The following is a 19057-nucleotide window of genomic DNA, read 5'->3' on the forward strand; positions in this document are numbered from 1 at the left end:
ATCCCACATCCTATAATCCCTTCATCCCTTCATCCTTCCCTCCAGACCCTTAAGCCATCATGTGCAATAAACTACTCTAAATCTTTATATCTATTGATGTGCTCTTTGTTAGTGAATTATAATGTATACTCAGAACGTTCCCGTGGCTGCTCTGTGTCGTCTATACCATCTCTCAACATTCACCGTCTGTGGAGCAGCTCCAGAGTCTATACCCTATGACATCACAAATTTGAGTTTTAGCACTCTAGTTTTGGGATTTTGGAGTTGTTCATGTTAACTCACATTTTTGGACTGTCTTAGACCACAGGAATAACATGAATGAATTTAAAAATGGGAGAGAACCTGACACTTCAGGTTTCCATCACACACAGAAAGGGAATCTATTAAGGATACAGTGTTTGAGGGGTTGAAATGAAAGGTGAAAGTGTGACGACCAACCCTTCTCTCCAACAGTCTCGCAAATCCAAAATCTAGAGTGCTAAAAACTCAAATGTGATGTAATCAAGAATAATGTCTGAAGTTGCTCCCTGGATAATGAACTGGAAAAGATGTTGTAGATCAGCGGTTCTCAAATAATGTGCCGTGATGCAAATCCAGGTGTGCCATGGGAGTTTGTGATAACCACACACACTGCAAAAAGTTATGAATTAATTTTTTAATTGACTGTATCAGTATGTTGTGCACACTGATTTCCTTATAAAGAGGCAAACTCTAGCTAAAAAAGTCATTTAATTTAATGTAATTTAAGAAAAAACCTTCACAGGGAACATTTTTGTCGTTGTTAGCGTGAGGGAATTTTAAGTCACGTTATCTCACATTACTTCCTGTTTAAATGGATGTGTTATTGGTGCTTTGATGTCATTTTAAAACGTTTAAAAGGAATTCTTGAATCATTTTGTTAATAAATATATCGTGTAATAGTTAATAGTCAATTATTATTTGATATTAGTCAATACATTTTTTTTTATGTCGTGATAAGAGTGCTAACACACGTCATAGAGGCTATTGTGCACAGATATAAATACAGGTGTACCTTGAAAACCACTGTTCTAAACGACACATAGAGCACCCAGGGGAACGTTCTGAATATATGGGTACATTTTCTGTTTCAGATCTGAGAGCACTACAATAGATTAAAGCTCAATGGGTATAAAAAAGGACACAAACATTGTGTGGGTCCACAAAATCCAGCTCCCATCAATTGTCTATGGAGCAGCTCCAGACTTTATACTTGATGACATCACAAGTTTGAGGTGTACGTCTCTGGTTTCACAAATATTTAACTTAGGTCATAGGAATAACATATAGGAATTCTAAATTTAGGCGGTGTTGCCCTTTAAGTGTATTTTGTTGCTGTTGCAAAATATAGTTTAGTATTTTCTCAGCTCAAAAGCATTTTATCCCACAGGCTGGCAGCAGGGGGCGACAGGATGAACATGTCGCTTATCAGTGTAAGTGAAAACTCCTCCATCAGTATTTCCATGTAATACAAGGATGCAGTGCACCCAAACCCAAACTTTATTTCATGAATAGCAATACAATTTACCTATTAAATAACACTATCACACTATAATATGGTATATGGCAGCATCATAGAGATATACAGCTATGATACTATCATATAAACATCTGATATGATGGACAAAACCATTTCATTTTTTATTTAAGTTACAAAATAGACTTCACTACCAACCTGGCGGAAATGCACTGAGGCTCACACACTGGATCCCTGGACCGCTGAGCAAATGTCAGGAAATAATCTGGTTTAAATATCAGCACAGGCCTCAGAGGGGGCAGGCGTGACTGTGGGAATTCTGCTGCGGAGATTTGGATAACAAACTTCCCACAAAAGTACAATCTGTCACAGGGCCACTATACAAACCAAATCTTTGTATGAAAATATAAACTTCTATGATCACAAAGATTAAAGTCAAAGACATTTGCTTGTGTTAAGTAAATGTGTGCAGCCACAGTGCTCGACGAGCGCACGAGTATCAAACAGAGAGGACGCTGGCGTTCGTACAAAAGAAAAACAGTTGCTGCAACGGAAAAAAAGTTTTGTCGCAGGAGCTAAGTGATCAGCAATCTGGACTTTTCTCCAAATGTTGGAGAGGTTTCAATGAATTTAGCAAACTCCTCTGTGTCAGAGAAGTGCGTGTTCACAGGAAATAAAAGATCACTGTGAGGATACACATAAATCAATCAAGAGAGAGAGAGAGAGGGATGTTGAGGGTTGAACAGGGCTTATAATTAATAGTCACAAAATAGTGCTGAGACAGAATATCAGCCCAAATAAAATATACTTTACAGACTGAATTTAAAACCTTGTACTCTGATTATTTTTACTGGAAGGTGAGTTCCTGTGGCTGGAACAGAAACATGCTTCACTCTCGTTCAGTTCACACCTGCGACACTGATAATCTGCACTGCATTTCAACAATTTTGATTTTAAATTCTAGTTGATTAAATAGATCTCAGGACAAAACCACGTACATGTTGCAAACTGGAACCACATCTTTGGTTACAAATAAAGCATCACCCCCCCTAAAAAGAAAATACAGTGCCTGTTAGAAAGCATTCACCTCCTGTGGATGATTTCATGTTTGTTTTCTTACTTTAAAATGGCTGTAATTAGGATTTTGTTTTACACTGATCAAAAGAAAATGACTCGATTGAGACAGCTAAAAACTAAGTTAAAAAAATCATCACTGGTGCAGCCACTGTTTGACAATCTGAATGGAGATCACCTGTGTGTGGTCAACATCCACACGTCCAACGACCTGCTAAAAACTGCACCGTAACAAACTCCAAACAACTCTGTGACTTTCCTGAAAAGCACTAATCAGGGGAAGGATAAAAGAACATTTCCAAGGCACTGGATATCCCTAACATGATTATAAAAGTTGAAGGAGTGTGGCACAGCTCTAAAAATCACCCTCAGAAACTAAGTACGTCGAGGAGGAGAAGAGTAAGGGCACTAATGAGACCGTAAAGTGGGCTCATTAGTGGAGTGTAAGCCAAACACGGCACATCTGCAAAAACACACCATCCTCATCACGAGGCCTGGCGAGGATACTCCTCTGCAACAGACCCCTTCAAGGATCGTGAAGGTAGAGAATAAAACGGAGGCAGTAAAGTAGAAAGGAATCCTGGAGGAAGCTGCAGCTCACTAGACCTTGAATATATAGCGACAGCCGCACGGGGGTGGCTTTAAAGGTACACTATGCAGGAGCTGTCAGTAAGTTTTTGTTAATCGTATCGCCAGTGAAAGTGAAAGTCGGTCTGGCACCTGGTCTCTGCAGATAAATACACTGCCACACACTTCTAGTGGGTCATAATCGATGATTGAAAGGGCTTGCTTCTGTGTGAGTCTATACATAGTTGTTTTTGTTTTTTTTTGAAAATCCTGCATAGTCTATCTTTAAGGAACAATATTAATGTCTTTAAGCAGCCGAGTCAGTCCAAAGCTCTATTTGCAAGGGAAAAGCAAAGTCTGCTTTTTAATCTGATCTACTGACATTATCCCGCAGATATGATGCGCAGTCATTTGTAACTCCACAATACACAACACAGAAACACCACAAAACACCACTAGGGATGATGCACAGTATTAACCTCCCGTTTTTCTTTTTAAATGTGGGTTAAACAAACAGAACCGATTCTGAGCAAAGTGATCGGCACGTGATTAAGATCGCAGATGACCTCTGCAATTAGGTCATGCTTGTTCCGTGCAAAGGACTTAAGACTAAGTTCGAATATTGCAGCCCCAGGTTACACCAGTCCCGTGTGAGTACGGCTTAAGTCGTCAATTTAGTCGAGAAACAGTCCTCATTAAACTGACAGGGCAACATGATAAACTGCAAATGTGTCCAGATGTACAAAGCTATCCACAGACTCACTGTAAATGTTGCCAGAACGTAAATAGCCGCAGAATCAATTTTTGGGGGGGGGGGTTCCATTTGTAATTCATTTAAATCAATTTGTAAACATTTGATATTTACTTGATCAGTGCTAAAAGCAAAATCATAATTACATCCACTGTGTAAAAAAAATAAAACATGACAGTCTGTGCGAGGTGAACGCTTCCTGTAGACACTGTACTGTGTCAATACGGATACCCATTACACGTGTTAACAGCTGAGCTTTGACAGTTGAGGTTAGAGAAGCTGAAAATAAAAGATGACAGAAAAAAAAATAAAGAATTGTAGATTATTCATGACAATTTCATAAAACATGATTCTACACCAAGGCCAGTGGACAAATAGGCGAAAGCACTAAAAACAAAATAATAATAAAAGAAAAAAAAGAAACATTGGCTGGCTATTAAGGATATAATATATATATTACAAAACAATATAACAATATAAATCCCTGTAAAAAGCAATACATGTTCACATTAGATGTTGTAACACACTTTAACAAAATAAGCCATAAGTACATTATACAAGACAGCAGTGAGATATTTGGACAATATATGAATATTAAGCAGTTAATAGTCTCTTAACGTGTCATAAAAAGCTTCACCCGCGTGGAGCGGAGCCTCATAACTGTTCGTTTGATCGAGGTGATAAAAGTGACGTGATGCGTGCTGGGCTACTTGTGGTGTTTTTTTTGTTTCGAGACATTATCGGGAGCGGACCGCTTTAACTCGTCCTGGTTCTTCATGCTTCAGGTTTGTCTCAACGCGGTCCAAAGATCCCGGGTCGTGTCGTGATGCCAGGGTTTAAACTGTGAAACGTCTTCACTCACTGGATTTAGGCAGTAACACTGATAGTATAGTGCAAACTGGACAGAGCTGCTTTTTCCTCACGTCAACTTAAACAGGTGCAAACGCTCAGCAGGATAACATTTAAGACGAGAAATAAAGGACAAAAACATAAATATCAAAAAACTTTTATCAGTATAAAAAGTAATAAGGTTATTCATTTAATCAATAGTCTGGCAAAAAAGGCCTCAGAAAAGTTCTCGAGTTTTTTACAAATTAAGTGCCTGTGAGAACATCCTCAGACGAGCGACTCCATGCTCTCCGCGGGGTCCGACTCGTCTGCGATCACCACCACCCCGTTAGTGTCCATGTGCATGGGGCTCAGGCCACACTCTCTGTTACCGACCAGGCTGAGCATGGCTTTGTAAAGGTACTGGTACTGCTCCTGTGGACACACACAAACACAGACTTTTAGCCATTGAAAAATCGACTTAAAAAAAACAAACAACCCGACTCTCACTACTACTCTGTGCGTATAAACAAGTGTTGGTACGAGTTCAGCTCAGTTCTGAAAATACAGTGAGGAAGGGACTCGGGCACCACCTTTAGAGAAGATGAGTGGGATAAAATCATTGGGGTTACCAAGGAGGTTTCCATAGATATCAGAATAAATCTACTCCCATCTATTCTGTTACCCCTGCAGGCTATTCAGACTGGGTTTAAAAGAAACGCCAGACTGTTGGAGGTGTAGCAGGGAGATGGGCGTCTTAGTCCATGCACTGTGGTCATGCTCATAAGTACACAGGACACAGGACTAAGACAAACACTAACAAAATGAGCACTCATCTCAACAATTTTCACTGACCTCAATTAAACAGCTGTCAAAAAATCTACTACCTGCTCAGCACTTAATGAAAGAGAGAGTAACCAAGTAACCAGTAAACACAGTGGAGAATTTAGTAGCCAATGCCTGAGATATTTTCAACAAGATATGGTTTAAAACCAAAAACAGCTGATGGTTGGTCTTGGTTTCAACAGCTGGAGAAAACTGTTAAAATGAACGCTAGCATTAGTCTGTGTGCTGGATGGAAAATGGGCTTGTTTGCTAACATGTCAGCCACAACACGTAAGCTAGTGTTGGTGTTAACTGTGTTTTTCTGGCTGCTAGCAACAAAACATTTATCAGTGCAGCCTTCAGTGTTGCTTTAAAGCAGTATTTATTGAAGCAGAAGAAGATGCTGTAAGCACAACACTAACATGGTGAAGGTGCTAGCAAACCAATGCCTATTCACACATCAAGCAGATACGGAGCAATATTAGCATTTTTTTGGAGTCGTGTTTGTGTCCACCTGACAATGCCTTCAAGCTCAGTTTTGGTCTCCACCAGCTCCTGAGGGAAATATCTGGCCCTTTAGCTGCTCAATGCTGACTCTGTCTGCCTGCTGGTATTTCAATTTTTAATCTTTCATGGTTCCCAGTTGTTAAAATTCTGATCTTGAATCCCTCGTGTTTGTATTCAACAAAAAAAAGTGAACTTACTATATCAGTGAAGACACCCGGCCTCATGAGATTGATCATCTTAGCCACCTGATAGATGTCCACGACCCCCTCGTTCTCCAGCTGCTGGGACAGTGTGGTGAGGGCGCAGAGCATGCCTGCTGACACGGCTCCATACCTGTGTGGACATGATCACAATTAGCTCTGTGGAACAACTGTGGGTCCAGACTGTCTTCAACAATGTGACATCACAACCCATAAATCCTCAGCTGTACTCCATCACACATGACAATGTGTAGGTCTGTTTTCTTGTGTGTAGTTTTAGTGTTTAAATCTCATCCTCATCGTCTTTAACTAACTGCAGACTGAAGATAATAACAAGTGACTGCCAAAGAAATACACTCAGGATATTAAAGGATAAAATGTGTGAGGTAAACAACTACCTCCGCGCAGACTGTTAGCAATTAACATCCCATGACATTAGCATCTGGTGTAAATAGGTGTGGACACAGAGTGGCTTGTTATTGAGTCGGAGACAACTTCAGAAACAGCTTTAGGTAAATGAGGAAAGAAGTGTGATTGATGATCAGGACCTTCGCTGATGGAGACTATTCAATTAGCTGATGTTTTCACTAACAGCAGCTGAGGTGCTGAAGGCACAGAGGTCTGTAGGAAAAGACGTCAGTGGGGAATAGTTGCTGAAGTTGTTGTAGTTGCCTGGTTACTGAGAGACTTCAGAGTGGTAATTTTGTTTATCTTGGTTGTTGCCTGTAGATTCTCAAAGCTGGTATGCACTGGAGGACTCTCAAACCCCAAACTGTGGAGAGCACTCTACATTTAGTGGCTTGTTGTCTATCCTACTTGTGCAAACACTACAGTTTAGCAAGGACAACTCAAAAGTAATTAAACATCTCAGGATTCTGTCGCCACTCCTGAACCCTTAAAGTACCAAATGCAGCCGTTCGACAATAAGCAAGGTCGACACTGTGAGCTAAAAATCAAATGGTAATCAAATTAGAGAGTCCTGGTGCAGGCTAGGACTGATCTCAGGTACGAGTAAACTTCCCCTACGCTGACATAGGACATGTAGAGGTAAACACAAACGTACTCATCGTGCACGATGGTGGGGCCATCTCGAGTCATGGCCTCCTCTTTGATGACGCTGATGAGCTCGAAGGTGCTGCTGAGAGGAGCGTCGGGGTTGGGCCATTTAGGGCACTGAAAATGTCTCACCTCCAGAACGTAGTCGTCCTGTCACACACAGCAGAGACAGAAATATTGCATTGCTTCTTTGGGATTGTGCAAGTCAAGTCACAGCAATCAGACAACAAGAATGGCCAGGAACTCCTGACTTGAATTCTCTGCATTTGCATTGCATGGTACGACACGGCTCTACTTAACTCGCGTCGCACTTTTAATGGTTTTCCATTGACAAAAGTTGTGGATAGTACTGGATACTTTTTTTTGATATCATCTCACATCAACGGCAAGTTTTTTATTCACTCTTCATGGACTATGAAAAATGGCAAAACTACACTTTACACTTGACGTAGTGCAGACACGCCTCTGTTTTTTTTTTGCCGATAAAAGGATTCAGTGAGTGTTGTGTTGACAATGATGTCACAGTAGTTTCACGCAGCATCTTTACGGTGATCAGCTGAGAATCCGGCCTACCCTGAGGGGGTTCTGTCCACAGTGGACAATTAAATAGAGAGAAGGACCTGGTACCAACAATGAGTCAGGTAGAGTTGAGTTGAGCCGTGCCATACAGTGGAAATGAGGGATAAGTATGGTCAATGTGGTACCTGTGTGGCCTCTAGGATGAAGTCGTGAATGATGATCTGTTCCTCATTGGAGAGGCACAGTCTGTCCTTACTGATGAGTGTGACAGTGAAGGCGATGCAGTTCATGGCCTCCTCCCGACTTGGCCAGTAAACAAATTCATCCTCAGCCTGCAGAGAAGCAACAGCCGGTCAGACAAGGTATGTTGCAGGTTCCTTTATTTATCTAACAATCACTAATTCTTTGTTTTTTATTATTAGGTTTTCTGTCTGTGTGTAGACTACATTATATTAAACGCTAAGAGACATTGTGGATCAAAATGCAAATTAAAAAAACCCATAAAGACCACCTTATTATGCCCCAGGGTAACTTACCAAGCCCTGGTTGTCAGGCAACATGACAATAATTTGAGCGTTATGGTCCCAAATCATCCTCCAGAAGTCTGTGGTGGTGTGGGGTAAAGGGTGCTGGGTAACGATGAACTCATTACTCCTGAAGTAACCCTGGGGTGACAGATGGGAGTTGTTAGCCTTTCTGAAGCTCGGAGCACACACGCTGATGAATGGCTGTGAAAGCTGACAGGCTACTGATCATTTTCTAAGAAACTGTCATCAATAACTGTCAGACCTGTCAATAAACATCTTCCAAACAAAAAAAAAAAAAAAAAAGCACAGCGAGCGAGGATAAAGTAGGCAGACGATCACACTGTACCATTACGTAGGACGCGTTAATGTAATCTGTTCCTTTCATTCCAGGCAGAGTGGTGAGTCCGACCCTTGCTCGCTCCGCTGAAGAGAGGGAGGAGAGAGAGAGAGAGAGAAAAAAAAAGAAATACTTTAAATCACAAACCCAGGCCTCTATAATATCGCACTGGCTGATAATGCACACATTCATTACCAGCACTGGCTGTTGCTATAGAAACAAGTACGTCCTTTTCCCTGTCAGGGTGCAGAGAACGCATAGAAAGATTAACTTATAGGATTATGGAAATAGATTCTAATTTCGGAACACGAATTGTCTTTAATAATTCACAGACTGAAAAATAGGAAAATGTAGAATACCACATTAGGAAATGCTGTAATTCTTATTTTCCTCTGTTTCAAAAGGAGAGAAGGTAACCAACACAGACCCTTTTTTTGCTTTTATGCTTTTAATAGTGTCCGAGTGTAAATGTATCCTTCAGATTTAAATATATTGTTGCAGTATGACTCCTACAGCAACCCACTATAACCAGCCTTTGACACCCCTGACTGCAGCGGCTTCACATGTTCGATATGACCTCAGCTCCACTGTAGATGTGTTGTTGTAAAACAGATAAGATACTCACAGGGAACCACCGAGGAATTGCGGTTCTTCTCCTTGTTGCATTCTTTGTGGGCACTAAAGCACTCTGCAAAGCGTGCGTTGCACTGAGTCAACAGCTGGTGAGACAGAAAACAAAAAACAAGAAGATCAGAAAATCAGATTTTAATCCGGAGAGTCACTGCACATTAAAATCAAACATACCATACATTGATGTTTAACGCCCGAGATTAAGTCTTTCACGTTAATAATGAGCATGTGAAGCTCGGGAGGAAGTGACATTATGTGCGAGCAATTAGTTTCCCTCTCCTGATGTTGACGGAGCAGGAGCTTGATGAAACATTCATCAAGCTTTGCATAAGGCAGCAGGGGTGACAGACATGACTTTATTACAGCCAACATCAGAGACGTTTTCAATCTATTCCTGTCTGGAACTGGAAAGCCACCGTGCGCGTTGCTAACAAGCTTCTGATCCGAAGGCAATCTCGATTTCAGCTGGTGGCGCCGCCGCGGACGGTGACAGCTCATCTGAGCGGACCAGTCAGACCCAGAAGGTTTACTCACCCTGAACTGCTTCTCCAGCAGCGTGCGGCCTGTCGAGTTGGGCGTGAGGATGCTGTTGACATAACTGTGCAGCTGCCATGCCGGCACCTCTGTCTCTCTGCTCATGATGGCCTCCATCAGAGCGTCGTGGATGAAAACATACTGCTCCTGTGGGCAGACCCAGGGCGTTCAAAATCAAATTATAAAACACATCATTATACAGTATGGATAACTGCAGACACAACAAAAAATATAACCCTGGAAAAAATAAAACCCTGCGGGGAAAAAAAAAACACTTTTTTTTTCACACTCACACCTAGGGGCAATTGTAGAGTCTGCATGTCTGGATTGTGGAAGTCGGAGCACCCGGAGAAAACCCACGCTGACACGAGAGGAACATGTGAACTCCGTACAGAAAGGCTCTCCCACCCTGGGTTCAAACCAGTAGCACTCTTGCTGTGAGGCGACAATGCTAACCACTGCACCGCCGTGCCACCATGACAAATCATCACTTATTGACCCACTATAAAAGTGTGTGCCGGTGTATTTTTCTGCAGAGACTCTGCCCTCTTCCTGTATTTTCTTATTTCCTGTGTTGAGGACATTTATGGGCGTGTATCCCCACAGCACTCAGATGAGGTCGAGGCTTTATAAAAAGGTAGTGACCAGGTGCCAGACCGTGAGCAGCAGGAATCCAAGAGACGGTGCAGAAAAAAACACAAATATAGCAAGGCATAGCGCCAACCAAGAGTGAATCTGAGGTTGGCTTTGACTTTAACTATTGCTGTCAAGTGTGCTGTCAAAGAGTAATCAACAATCCTGCATCATACACCTTTAAAGTCGTGCATTGAATATTTTACTCAAGTAAAAGTACATTGAGAATTTGCATCAAAATATATTTGAATATGCAAAGTCACAGAGATTTATCTGAATTTCAAGAATGAACAATCAGGTGTGAAGTTAAGTGGGAAGGTTATTTGTGACTTTAAAAGAAGAGAAAACCTAAATAGAGCTAACAACAACAACAACAACAACAACGACATCACAGTTACAGGAAATTGTCTGTGGTCAGACCTGACAGTGAAGGTAGGAACACCTCACTCCTCCATCACTTATAAAATCAAGTACATAACCGTAGCCTGAGAACAGCCAGTGTGGACACTTGTATTATGCTGAGTGTGTAATAGTTTGTACTGTGTGTTCCAATAAAACGGCAGCAAGTGCAACCCTAACCTGATCCTACAATATCAAACTGAATAGCTTTCATAACTCCCTATACATTTCTAATCAGAAATGACCTTTATAATATAAAAGAGGTTGCACAATATAAGGGACACTTTTAGGGTTTTCTCACCTCAGTCTGAACCAGGTAGTTGCGTTGTGTGCGGATATGTTTGAGAAAATCCAGGACGCTGACTGTGCTTTTGTCCTTGATCTGTTGTAGCATGCTGTCAATGACAATGTACGTTCCTGTGCGCCCAACCCCTGCACTGAAGAGAGGAGCACAAAGCAATATGAGCATAATGGCAGGCCCATAGAGGGAGCTGTTAACCCAGTCAGCAAATATGAGCCTCCAGCACTCATAAGTAACGCTCATTTAGCCCTGTGGCTCCGTGATAAGTACCGTACCTGCAGTGCACCAGGACAGGGCCCATGTCTGCAGTGCGAGCCGCTGATGAGCGGTTGATGAAGGTGAGGACGGGGAGGGTGTACTCTGGGACTCCCATGTCAGGCCACTGAGTGTAGTGATACTGGACCACGATGCGCTCGTTTAGCTTCCCCTTTGGATTCCCCTTCTGACCCTAGAACATGAGAGCAGACCTGTGAGCCTGGTGAGAATACATTCAGTCTCTTAGCTCACTGAACATGAAGGTGTACTGGGTGAATCACTTGTTTTAAGTACTGATGACATAGGTGTTGTCTAAGTGGAGATTTAATGCAAGACCTTAGAAAAGGGCCTGAAGAATTCAAACTCAGTCTTGAGCCCTATTCACACAGAAGAAGCATGACCTGGGGACTTCTGGTTATTTATAGTAATTGTGAAGGTCGTCTGTGATGTTAATCCTGTGCAGATCTGCCATGTTCGTAATTTGTCAAGTAAAAATACCACAACAAATAGCAGCGTGGAGACCTATGCTGTGTAGTAGAGCAAATCTCAAAAGATGATCACATAGATGATGTATGTTTTCTATTTGTTTGACCCCTATCATAAAAAAGAAGAAGAAATCATGGAGATCAATTACCACTGTACTTCATCACTAGTGTTTCTGTGTTGTGTAGAGTGGAGTTATAAATGACTGTACCCATCATATCTGAGGGATAATGTCAGTGAATCTGAGTAAAATAAAGAATTCCTGTGCAAATGTGCCACATGAAACACAGATGTGGTGGTGGTGGGGGGTAATTTCTAAACCATGAGGTCCTTAAGTAATACTAGTCCCATACTTGGGCTATACACAGAAATTAGATGTTACTAAATATCTGTAAATGTGTAACTGTTGTGTAGCTATATAGAAATAAAACACAGTCATACCTGTAAAGAGGAAGCACACAAGTTTAATATATCGCTTGGTTCCTAAAACTGTTATTTTTGGAAGTCATGCTACAGCCTGTGATACCACAGTGACTTCCTTTTGATTGCTTTTAAATCAAAGGTCCTACTGTTGTGTTCTAGCAACAAGAATTGTGGGTGTGAGTCATGTGACTTGGACTGGAGTCAGACTCAGGTCCCAAACTTAATGACTTTAGACTGTACTTGATAAAATCAACAAAGACTTGCAACTCAGTTTGGACTTAAACAACAATGACTTGTGACTTCACTTGGACTTGAGCCTTTTGACTTGGAAACACTTGATACCTTCCCCAAAACCCAAAGATTAAAAAACATGTTGTTTTATGTTAATTACTTTCCCTTCATTCCTTAATCTATTAATGTTAAAGCTATTCATTCCAAGCAAGTCAACACTTTAAACACTTTAATTCCCCAGATGATCCACTTTGTTTGAACCATCTGACAGCATCCAGGCAAGTTACATTACTGAGTGCAGGCAGAAAAATAACCAAGTTATGTTTGCTTAAAAAACTATGTGGTAGTCAACAAAAATTAAATTGCAGGTCAAAAGTTACAGACAGAGATGCAACAACTTGGTTTGACATTTGAAGTTGCATAAAGAACGCGAGCCGAGGAAAATATTAACAAAGTTAGCAAGCTAACATTCGCTTAACAGCTACGTAACTTTTGAACAAACTTGTTTTAACATATAAATACAAACCTTAAAAAGCATTCAAGATTTTTGTAAATTTATTATCTTATTAATCAGTTGTTAAAATGGCATTAAACTTAAAGTTTTGGACTTTGGACTTGAGACTTCTTATTTTTGACTAGGGACTAGACTGCTGCCTTGAGTGCAAAGACTTGAAACTCACTTGTGACTTGCAAAACAGTGACTCCCTAAATTCTAACAGTGCAACCCACTTTAGTAAATCACAAATTTTAATCTCTCTAAAACGGACTTTACATACAACCTTAGTCACAGATTAACGAATAGCTGATCCAGGTGTAAAAAGTAAAATCTCATGTAAACAAAACAGCTTTGAACGAGCCTGACTGTGAGTTACCTTTTTAACTTTAGTGTTCCTTATAAGGAAACGCCGCAGTGTGTAGCAGGCGTGCACTTTGGTGCTCTTCAGCGTCACCACAATGTTTCCATACTGCTCGCTGTTCTCTGTCGGCCAGTACTGGTCACATTTCCTCTGCAGGACACAACAGACACAATAAACAAAGGCAGTTAATGTCTGTGAAGGATTTGTGTTTGTACTTCTGACTGCATATTAAAATGAAAGAGAACCTACTCTGCCTTTCTCCACCAGATTGGTGATCATGATGATGATTCCCGTGTTCTGCTCCCACACCATCCTCCAGAAGTCCTCGAACGTGGACTTGAGAGGACCCTGAGCAGCTATGTAAGCTCTGGGCCGGTTGTAGCCCTGAAACAGGAGAGTGGTGGTGTACTTACTGGTAAGATGTGATCAATATTGTGCAAATAACCCACAGCCCCTGTGCAGCTGAAATGACTGGTTTACTGATACAAGACATTGGTAGGTCATGGAATCCACTCCTTCAGCTGACACAAAGTGTAAATATTTATACATTAATCAATATTCTTAAAATAGATTCCCCTTTTTTACTGCTCTGTCTTGTCGGTGTTGTGATTGTGATCCGTCAATCAATACTTTAAATAAAGATGTCAGCATTTACGACTGTTCACGATACAACCTTTCTAACACAGAAAAGAAACCCAGACTAGACCTGTGAAGAAAACTAGTCAGGTGTCTGGTAAAACTCACATCCACGTAGTTGGCATTGATGTAATCCGAGTGTTTGGCATCTTTTCCCGCCAGAGCTCGTAGTTTCACCCTACTGTGGTCATCTAGGGAGAGCGTTGATATAATTGTATGGATTATTAAAAGGATGAAAACATGTTATAAAAGCATTATTGGATTGCGCAGCAGTAGACATCATAATCAGATTTCACAGCTGACTCACAGGCCACAATGTTGATATATCTGTTTTTGTGCTTGTTGTCTGGATGATTGGAGTGTTCTGCTGTGATTTTCAGGTCTGCTGTGGAGCGTTGGACCTCCTGGAGAGAGGAAAAATAGACAGAGATGGATTTTATTAAACAAGGAGGGAAGATGTAACGGAATTACCCGCTCTAACTGTTACAGAGCTTTAACAGAAACAGCAGGTTTTTATTTCTTAACAAGGAAAACTTCTCAGACGTCTTTTGGGCTGTGCCGACTGGTCTGAAGCTTTATTCATGACGTTAGAATTAAAATAATAAATAAACATTTGAACGCTGCGCAGCTTTTTAAAATCTTTTTTGCATGTCTATTCAATAATTAGAATTTAGAATTTATTTCGGTCTGCAAATAGAAATAGGAACATTGTGTCTTAATCTCCAAATTCATGTAAATAAAGTCACAGCCTCTCACAGAAAATGGCAGATACTTAAATAGTACAGTGTCAATATCTTTTTGCGTCGCTGGTTCATTAAGTTAGACATAACTTAGACACTTCTGCTGTCTGAAAATGTGTAGGCTGAAGCTACAGCTTATAACACCTACCCTTTTAGGAGCACATCATGTTTAGCAGTCAACAATATAACACACCAAACCAGACAAACAAGGCAAAATAGCAACAAAAAAAACATACAAAAGGCAACGTACACACCTTCAAGATCCTGCAACCTGTTCTCCTACGTTAGTATTATTTTTGTATTTTGCTCATAATTCTAATGGCTCTCTTTAGAAGCATGAAAATAGGATTTGTATTCGTTTTATATGTGTTTCAAACACTTCCACACAATAATAATGTATGGCAGAATAAAGAAACAGTATAATGTGTATAATGAGACTTGATTTAGAAGATTTTATTCAGTCTGTTTAAACCAGGTGCTTGCCGGAAGGGCGAGACTTACTGTACCCGCAAGGGCTCCACACACAGCGGAAAGTAGACTCTTAGCCGTCTTACTGGGAACAAATCGTAACAGCACAGGCCTGAATACTGGGCCTGCTGCGATGCATCGACCTCCACTAAGCAGGTTAAATAGCCGTGGTTTCCTCTCAGTGGTGATTATGCAAAACAACGGTGATATTATATTATCTGCTGACCCTGTTGGCTAGTTAGCCCCCATGCTAAACACCAGTGGTGTTATGCTACAGTGGCTGTTAGAGTGCTGCCCCTGTAGGGGTGGTCTCGCAGCAGCACCACAATTTAAATTTGTTCATTAAAGAAAATTGACTTAATAAAAAAGTAAAAGCTCATTTAAAGATATATTATGTAGAATTATCCAAAACAAACAATGTACAGACCAACACAAACCAAATTCCTCACAACCATCACATATTGACCCACTCTTAAGGCCTCTACACATGATCAGCTGTAAAACCGCTTTGTGCTGGCTGTCCCGTTGTTTGTCTATGGAGAGGGCGGCAACGCCTGACAAAGCGGCACCGCTACCCTTGGCGTCGCGCACCACTTGGATTTTCCGCCTGAGTGCTGCGCTCAGAGTTGAAATTATTTGAACATTGACCGCACCGCTCTGCCGCACCTGGCGGTGAGCGAAGTGCATTGTTCTTATTATGTGAAGGCCGCTTAAGTGTCACACGCAGGAGGTGTATTTTTCTGCCCTCTGCTTGTATTTTCTAATTTTATTTTTATTTGCTGTGTTCGGGATGTATATGGCGGTGTGCCCCCACAGCACTCAGATGAGGTTGCGGCTAGAAATGTAAACAGCGGGCATCTGAGAAACACAGCATCAAAAAAACCTCGCAAATATATCGAGGCAAAATGCCAACTGAGAGTAAATTGGGATTTTGCTTTTACTTTCACTTTTGCTGGCAGGTGTGTTTACAAACAGTGACTGACAATCTTGCATTAGGGATGCATAATATATATCGGGCTGATAAATTATCGGCCAATAATCAGACATTTTCACAATTATGCATTATTCCGCTCATTAAAATTACAGCCGATAAGCACCGATAATGCAAAGCTAGACTACTTTCACTGACTTAAAGGAGCTATATGTAAGAAATATAAAGCAAATAGTCGTAAAATGCTCCTAATATGTCACAGAGACTAAGGAATAATGTTCATATAACATACAGATCTCACCGACAACAACAGTACGGCCAGAATATTTGCATCTAAAAAATTTTTTTGCAGTCTGCAAATCATGTTTATGTTTTGAATTTGTGTTTTGGCTTGTTGCGCCACCTACCGCCATCTACCAGTCACACAGTCAGTAGAGTCTCAGCATCAGTTACAGTTATGACTGAGCTACAGCAGCACGGCAAGCAGCATTAGCAGCATCCCAGTACATAGCATTAGCAGCCGGCTCCTCCTCAGCTGTATCCCGGCAGCAGTGTTAGCAGCAGAGAAGCCGGACTTGCTCGAATGGTCCGCTGGAAAACCGGAGATCAAGGACGCGGCGACGTGGCCCTGCCACAGCAGCCACCCATTGGCAAACAAATCAGTCTCCAGCGTGCCGCTGTCCAGCAACCTCAAATCTGTAGGTGAGGGGGGGCGGACACGACTCACAGCAGTATTTTGAATTTGAGTGCAGTAACCGTTTTGGCCACATTCTTACATACAGCACCTTTAATAAGGGCAGCATCTACACACCTGACACAGTGTGTGGCGCTACATGTACCTTTATGAGCCGCTAATGAACACAGAGCAGAAGATTAACTACAACTGCAGCATGCTGTCTAGAGGGCGAAACATGTCGCTGTGTGGACGTCTTTCACAGTTCCAGAGGAAGACAACAGGACTGCGCTGAAGGTCTGATCTGCGACTGCCCCACACAGGTTAGACACAGCACTGAAGAACCATCTTCACAGTATTAGCACAAGCTAATTAGCAGCAGCAGCTCACATCCAACACAGAGCTTTTAAAAGGCTCGACTCTGTTGTTAAACTTATTATTAACCATTAGCCATGTGATGCTACAGTTAGCGATTATTTGTGTCATTACCTGGCAACCCAGTGTGGAAAACGTCTGTCTCTCTGGCTCTGTGTGTGTGTGTGTGTGTGTGTGTGTGTGTGTGTGTGAGAGACAGCCACTTGTTTGTCTGAGTTGAGTGTTAATATGTGAGGTGAATCATCGTTTGACACCTCCGTGTTTTACCCAGCCAAATGCTGGCAGGTATGGAGGAGTCAGAACTGTTGTTTGTTTTTGTTGTGTTAACAGTAGTGATGTCAGATTAATTTGGTTTGGTCTGACCTAAGGAATATTAAATCAGCCATATTTTCTCACCACATCTTCGCCTTTCTCACCCTCAGCTGTACATAAACTACAGGTTATACTCTCCTTTTAAAATACAAAAATGTGAAAGTATCAGTTATCTTATCAGTTACCAGCCATGAGAAGCAGGTCGGTTATTGGTATCGGCTGCAAAATTTATATCAGTGCATCCCTATCTTGCATTTTATACCATAAACAAGAATTTGTTTTTTTTACGGAAAATATGACAACAGGCATTCAAAGCTTTCTTCAAAAACCTCAATAGAAGCTCTGACTGTTAAAAAGAGGCATTCAGTACAGCCCTGGACTTTCTCTTTTTTCTGCGCTTGACAGGAAAACTCTTCTTTCTATTCTTCAAACTTGCCGGCTGCACAAGGAGCTCAGGATAAACTGCAAAGCAGAACCTCTGGCAGGGATTCAGTGTCTCGGTCAAGGACACTTCAGAAGAGCAGATGCTTGCTGCCACTGGGGCTTGAACTCAGGCCTCCAGCAGGACAGCCTTCATCTCCTCGTCCTCGCTATGCCACACCCCACCCCCGCCCACCCCCAAAAATATAACAATCATCTCCGACACAGCTTCATTGTGATGCATTTGAAAATTATCCACACGAGCCTCACATCAAATGACCCCAATTAGAGGAAATCCTCTGGGGGCAGAGCTTTTGCTTCATTTCTTAACCTGGTTACACAGAGAATGTGTTCCCATCCAGTCCAGCAGCAGACAGACCTTCTCTAATTAACCTCCGTCTCTCTTGATCCTTCTCTCCGTCTTGCTCTCAACCATCTGTTCAAAAGTAGCAACGCTGCACACCAATACATGCATAAAGTAATCTCTAACCACTGTTCAGACCCAGGCCCACTTACAGACAACATGCCCACAGTAAAGGGGAGATTAACTGCGCTGAATAGATCAGTCCATCCACTCTCAGTTCTGATTCTTAAACCTGTTCTGTTCATAACTTACTGAACCTTGGTGCTATCTAGCGAACCAGCTCGCATTTCCAACCTTTGGAAGTGGAACCATTATAATCAAGGATGTGTCATCAGTGGAGGGCATGGCACAATGTACAACAGTAGAAAAGTGTCATATTAGAGTAACTACCTGCGAGCCTCTGTCCTGTTGTTACAGATATTTGTTTTTATCCAAAACGACAAGCTTGGACCAAATAGATCAGTGGTTTTCAAACTCTTTGTGCCCTAAGCACACCAAAGGACGATCCAAAGTCTCAAGGCACACCTGTATTTATAGCTGCGCACAATAGATTCTATAATGTGTGTTATCACTCTTATCATGGCATAAGACCATTAAAATAAGAAAAATAAGACAGGTAGCTTTCATGATACTGTCTACTGACAGCAGTAGGTCGTCTTCGGTAAAGGTTTATCATAATTTGCTCTGTCCAATTCATTGTCCCGCT

General features: G+C 41.5%; 1 protein-coding gene across 2 annotated transcripts in view; it reads right to left on the reverse strand.

Moving 5' to 3' along the window:
* Positions 1-3384: 3384 nt before the first annotated feature.
* Positions 3385-19057, reverse strand: part of ca16b (carbonic anhydrase XVI b) — a 137555-nt gene continuing 121882 nt past the window's right edge. Inside the window, exons 16-29 of one of the 2 annotated variants that reach the window (XM_033626517.2) lie at positions 14376-14472; positions 14177-14259; positions 13682-13816; positions 13448-13582; positions 11459-11631; positions 11184-11319; positions 9851-9997; positions 9312-9405; positions 8696-8772; positions 8359-8487; positions 8008-8154; positions 7311-7453; positions 6245-6380; positions 3385-5150 (exon numbers count right to left, since the gene is read on the reverse strand). In XM_033626517.2, coding sequence (XP_033482408.2) covers positions 5004-5150; positions 6245-6380; positions 7311-7453; positions 8008-8154; positions 8359-8487; positions 8696-8772; positions 9312-9405; positions 9851-9997; positions 11184-11319; positions 11459-11631; positions 13448-13582; positions 13682-13816; positions 14177-14259; positions 14376-14472 — 1779 coding nt within the window. In that variant the 3' untranslated portion in view covers positions 3385-5003. The remainder of the gene's footprint in view (positions 5151-6244; positions 6381-7310; positions 7454-8007; positions 8155-8358; positions 8488-8695; positions 8773-9311; positions 9406-9850; positions 9998-11183; positions 11320-11458; positions 11632-13447; positions 13583-13681; positions 13817-14176; positions 14260-14375; positions 14473-19057) is intronic. The other variant, XM_033626516.2, reaches the window with a different exon arrangement.

This window comes from Epinephelus lanceolatus, chromosome 1, assembly GCF_041903045.1.
Source record: "Epinephelus lanceolatus isolate andai-2023 chromosome 1, ASM4190304v1, whole genome shotgun sequence".
Taxonomy (NCBI): Eukaryota; Metazoa; Chordata; class Actinopteri; order Perciformes; family Serranidae; genus Epinephelus; species Epinephelus lanceolatus.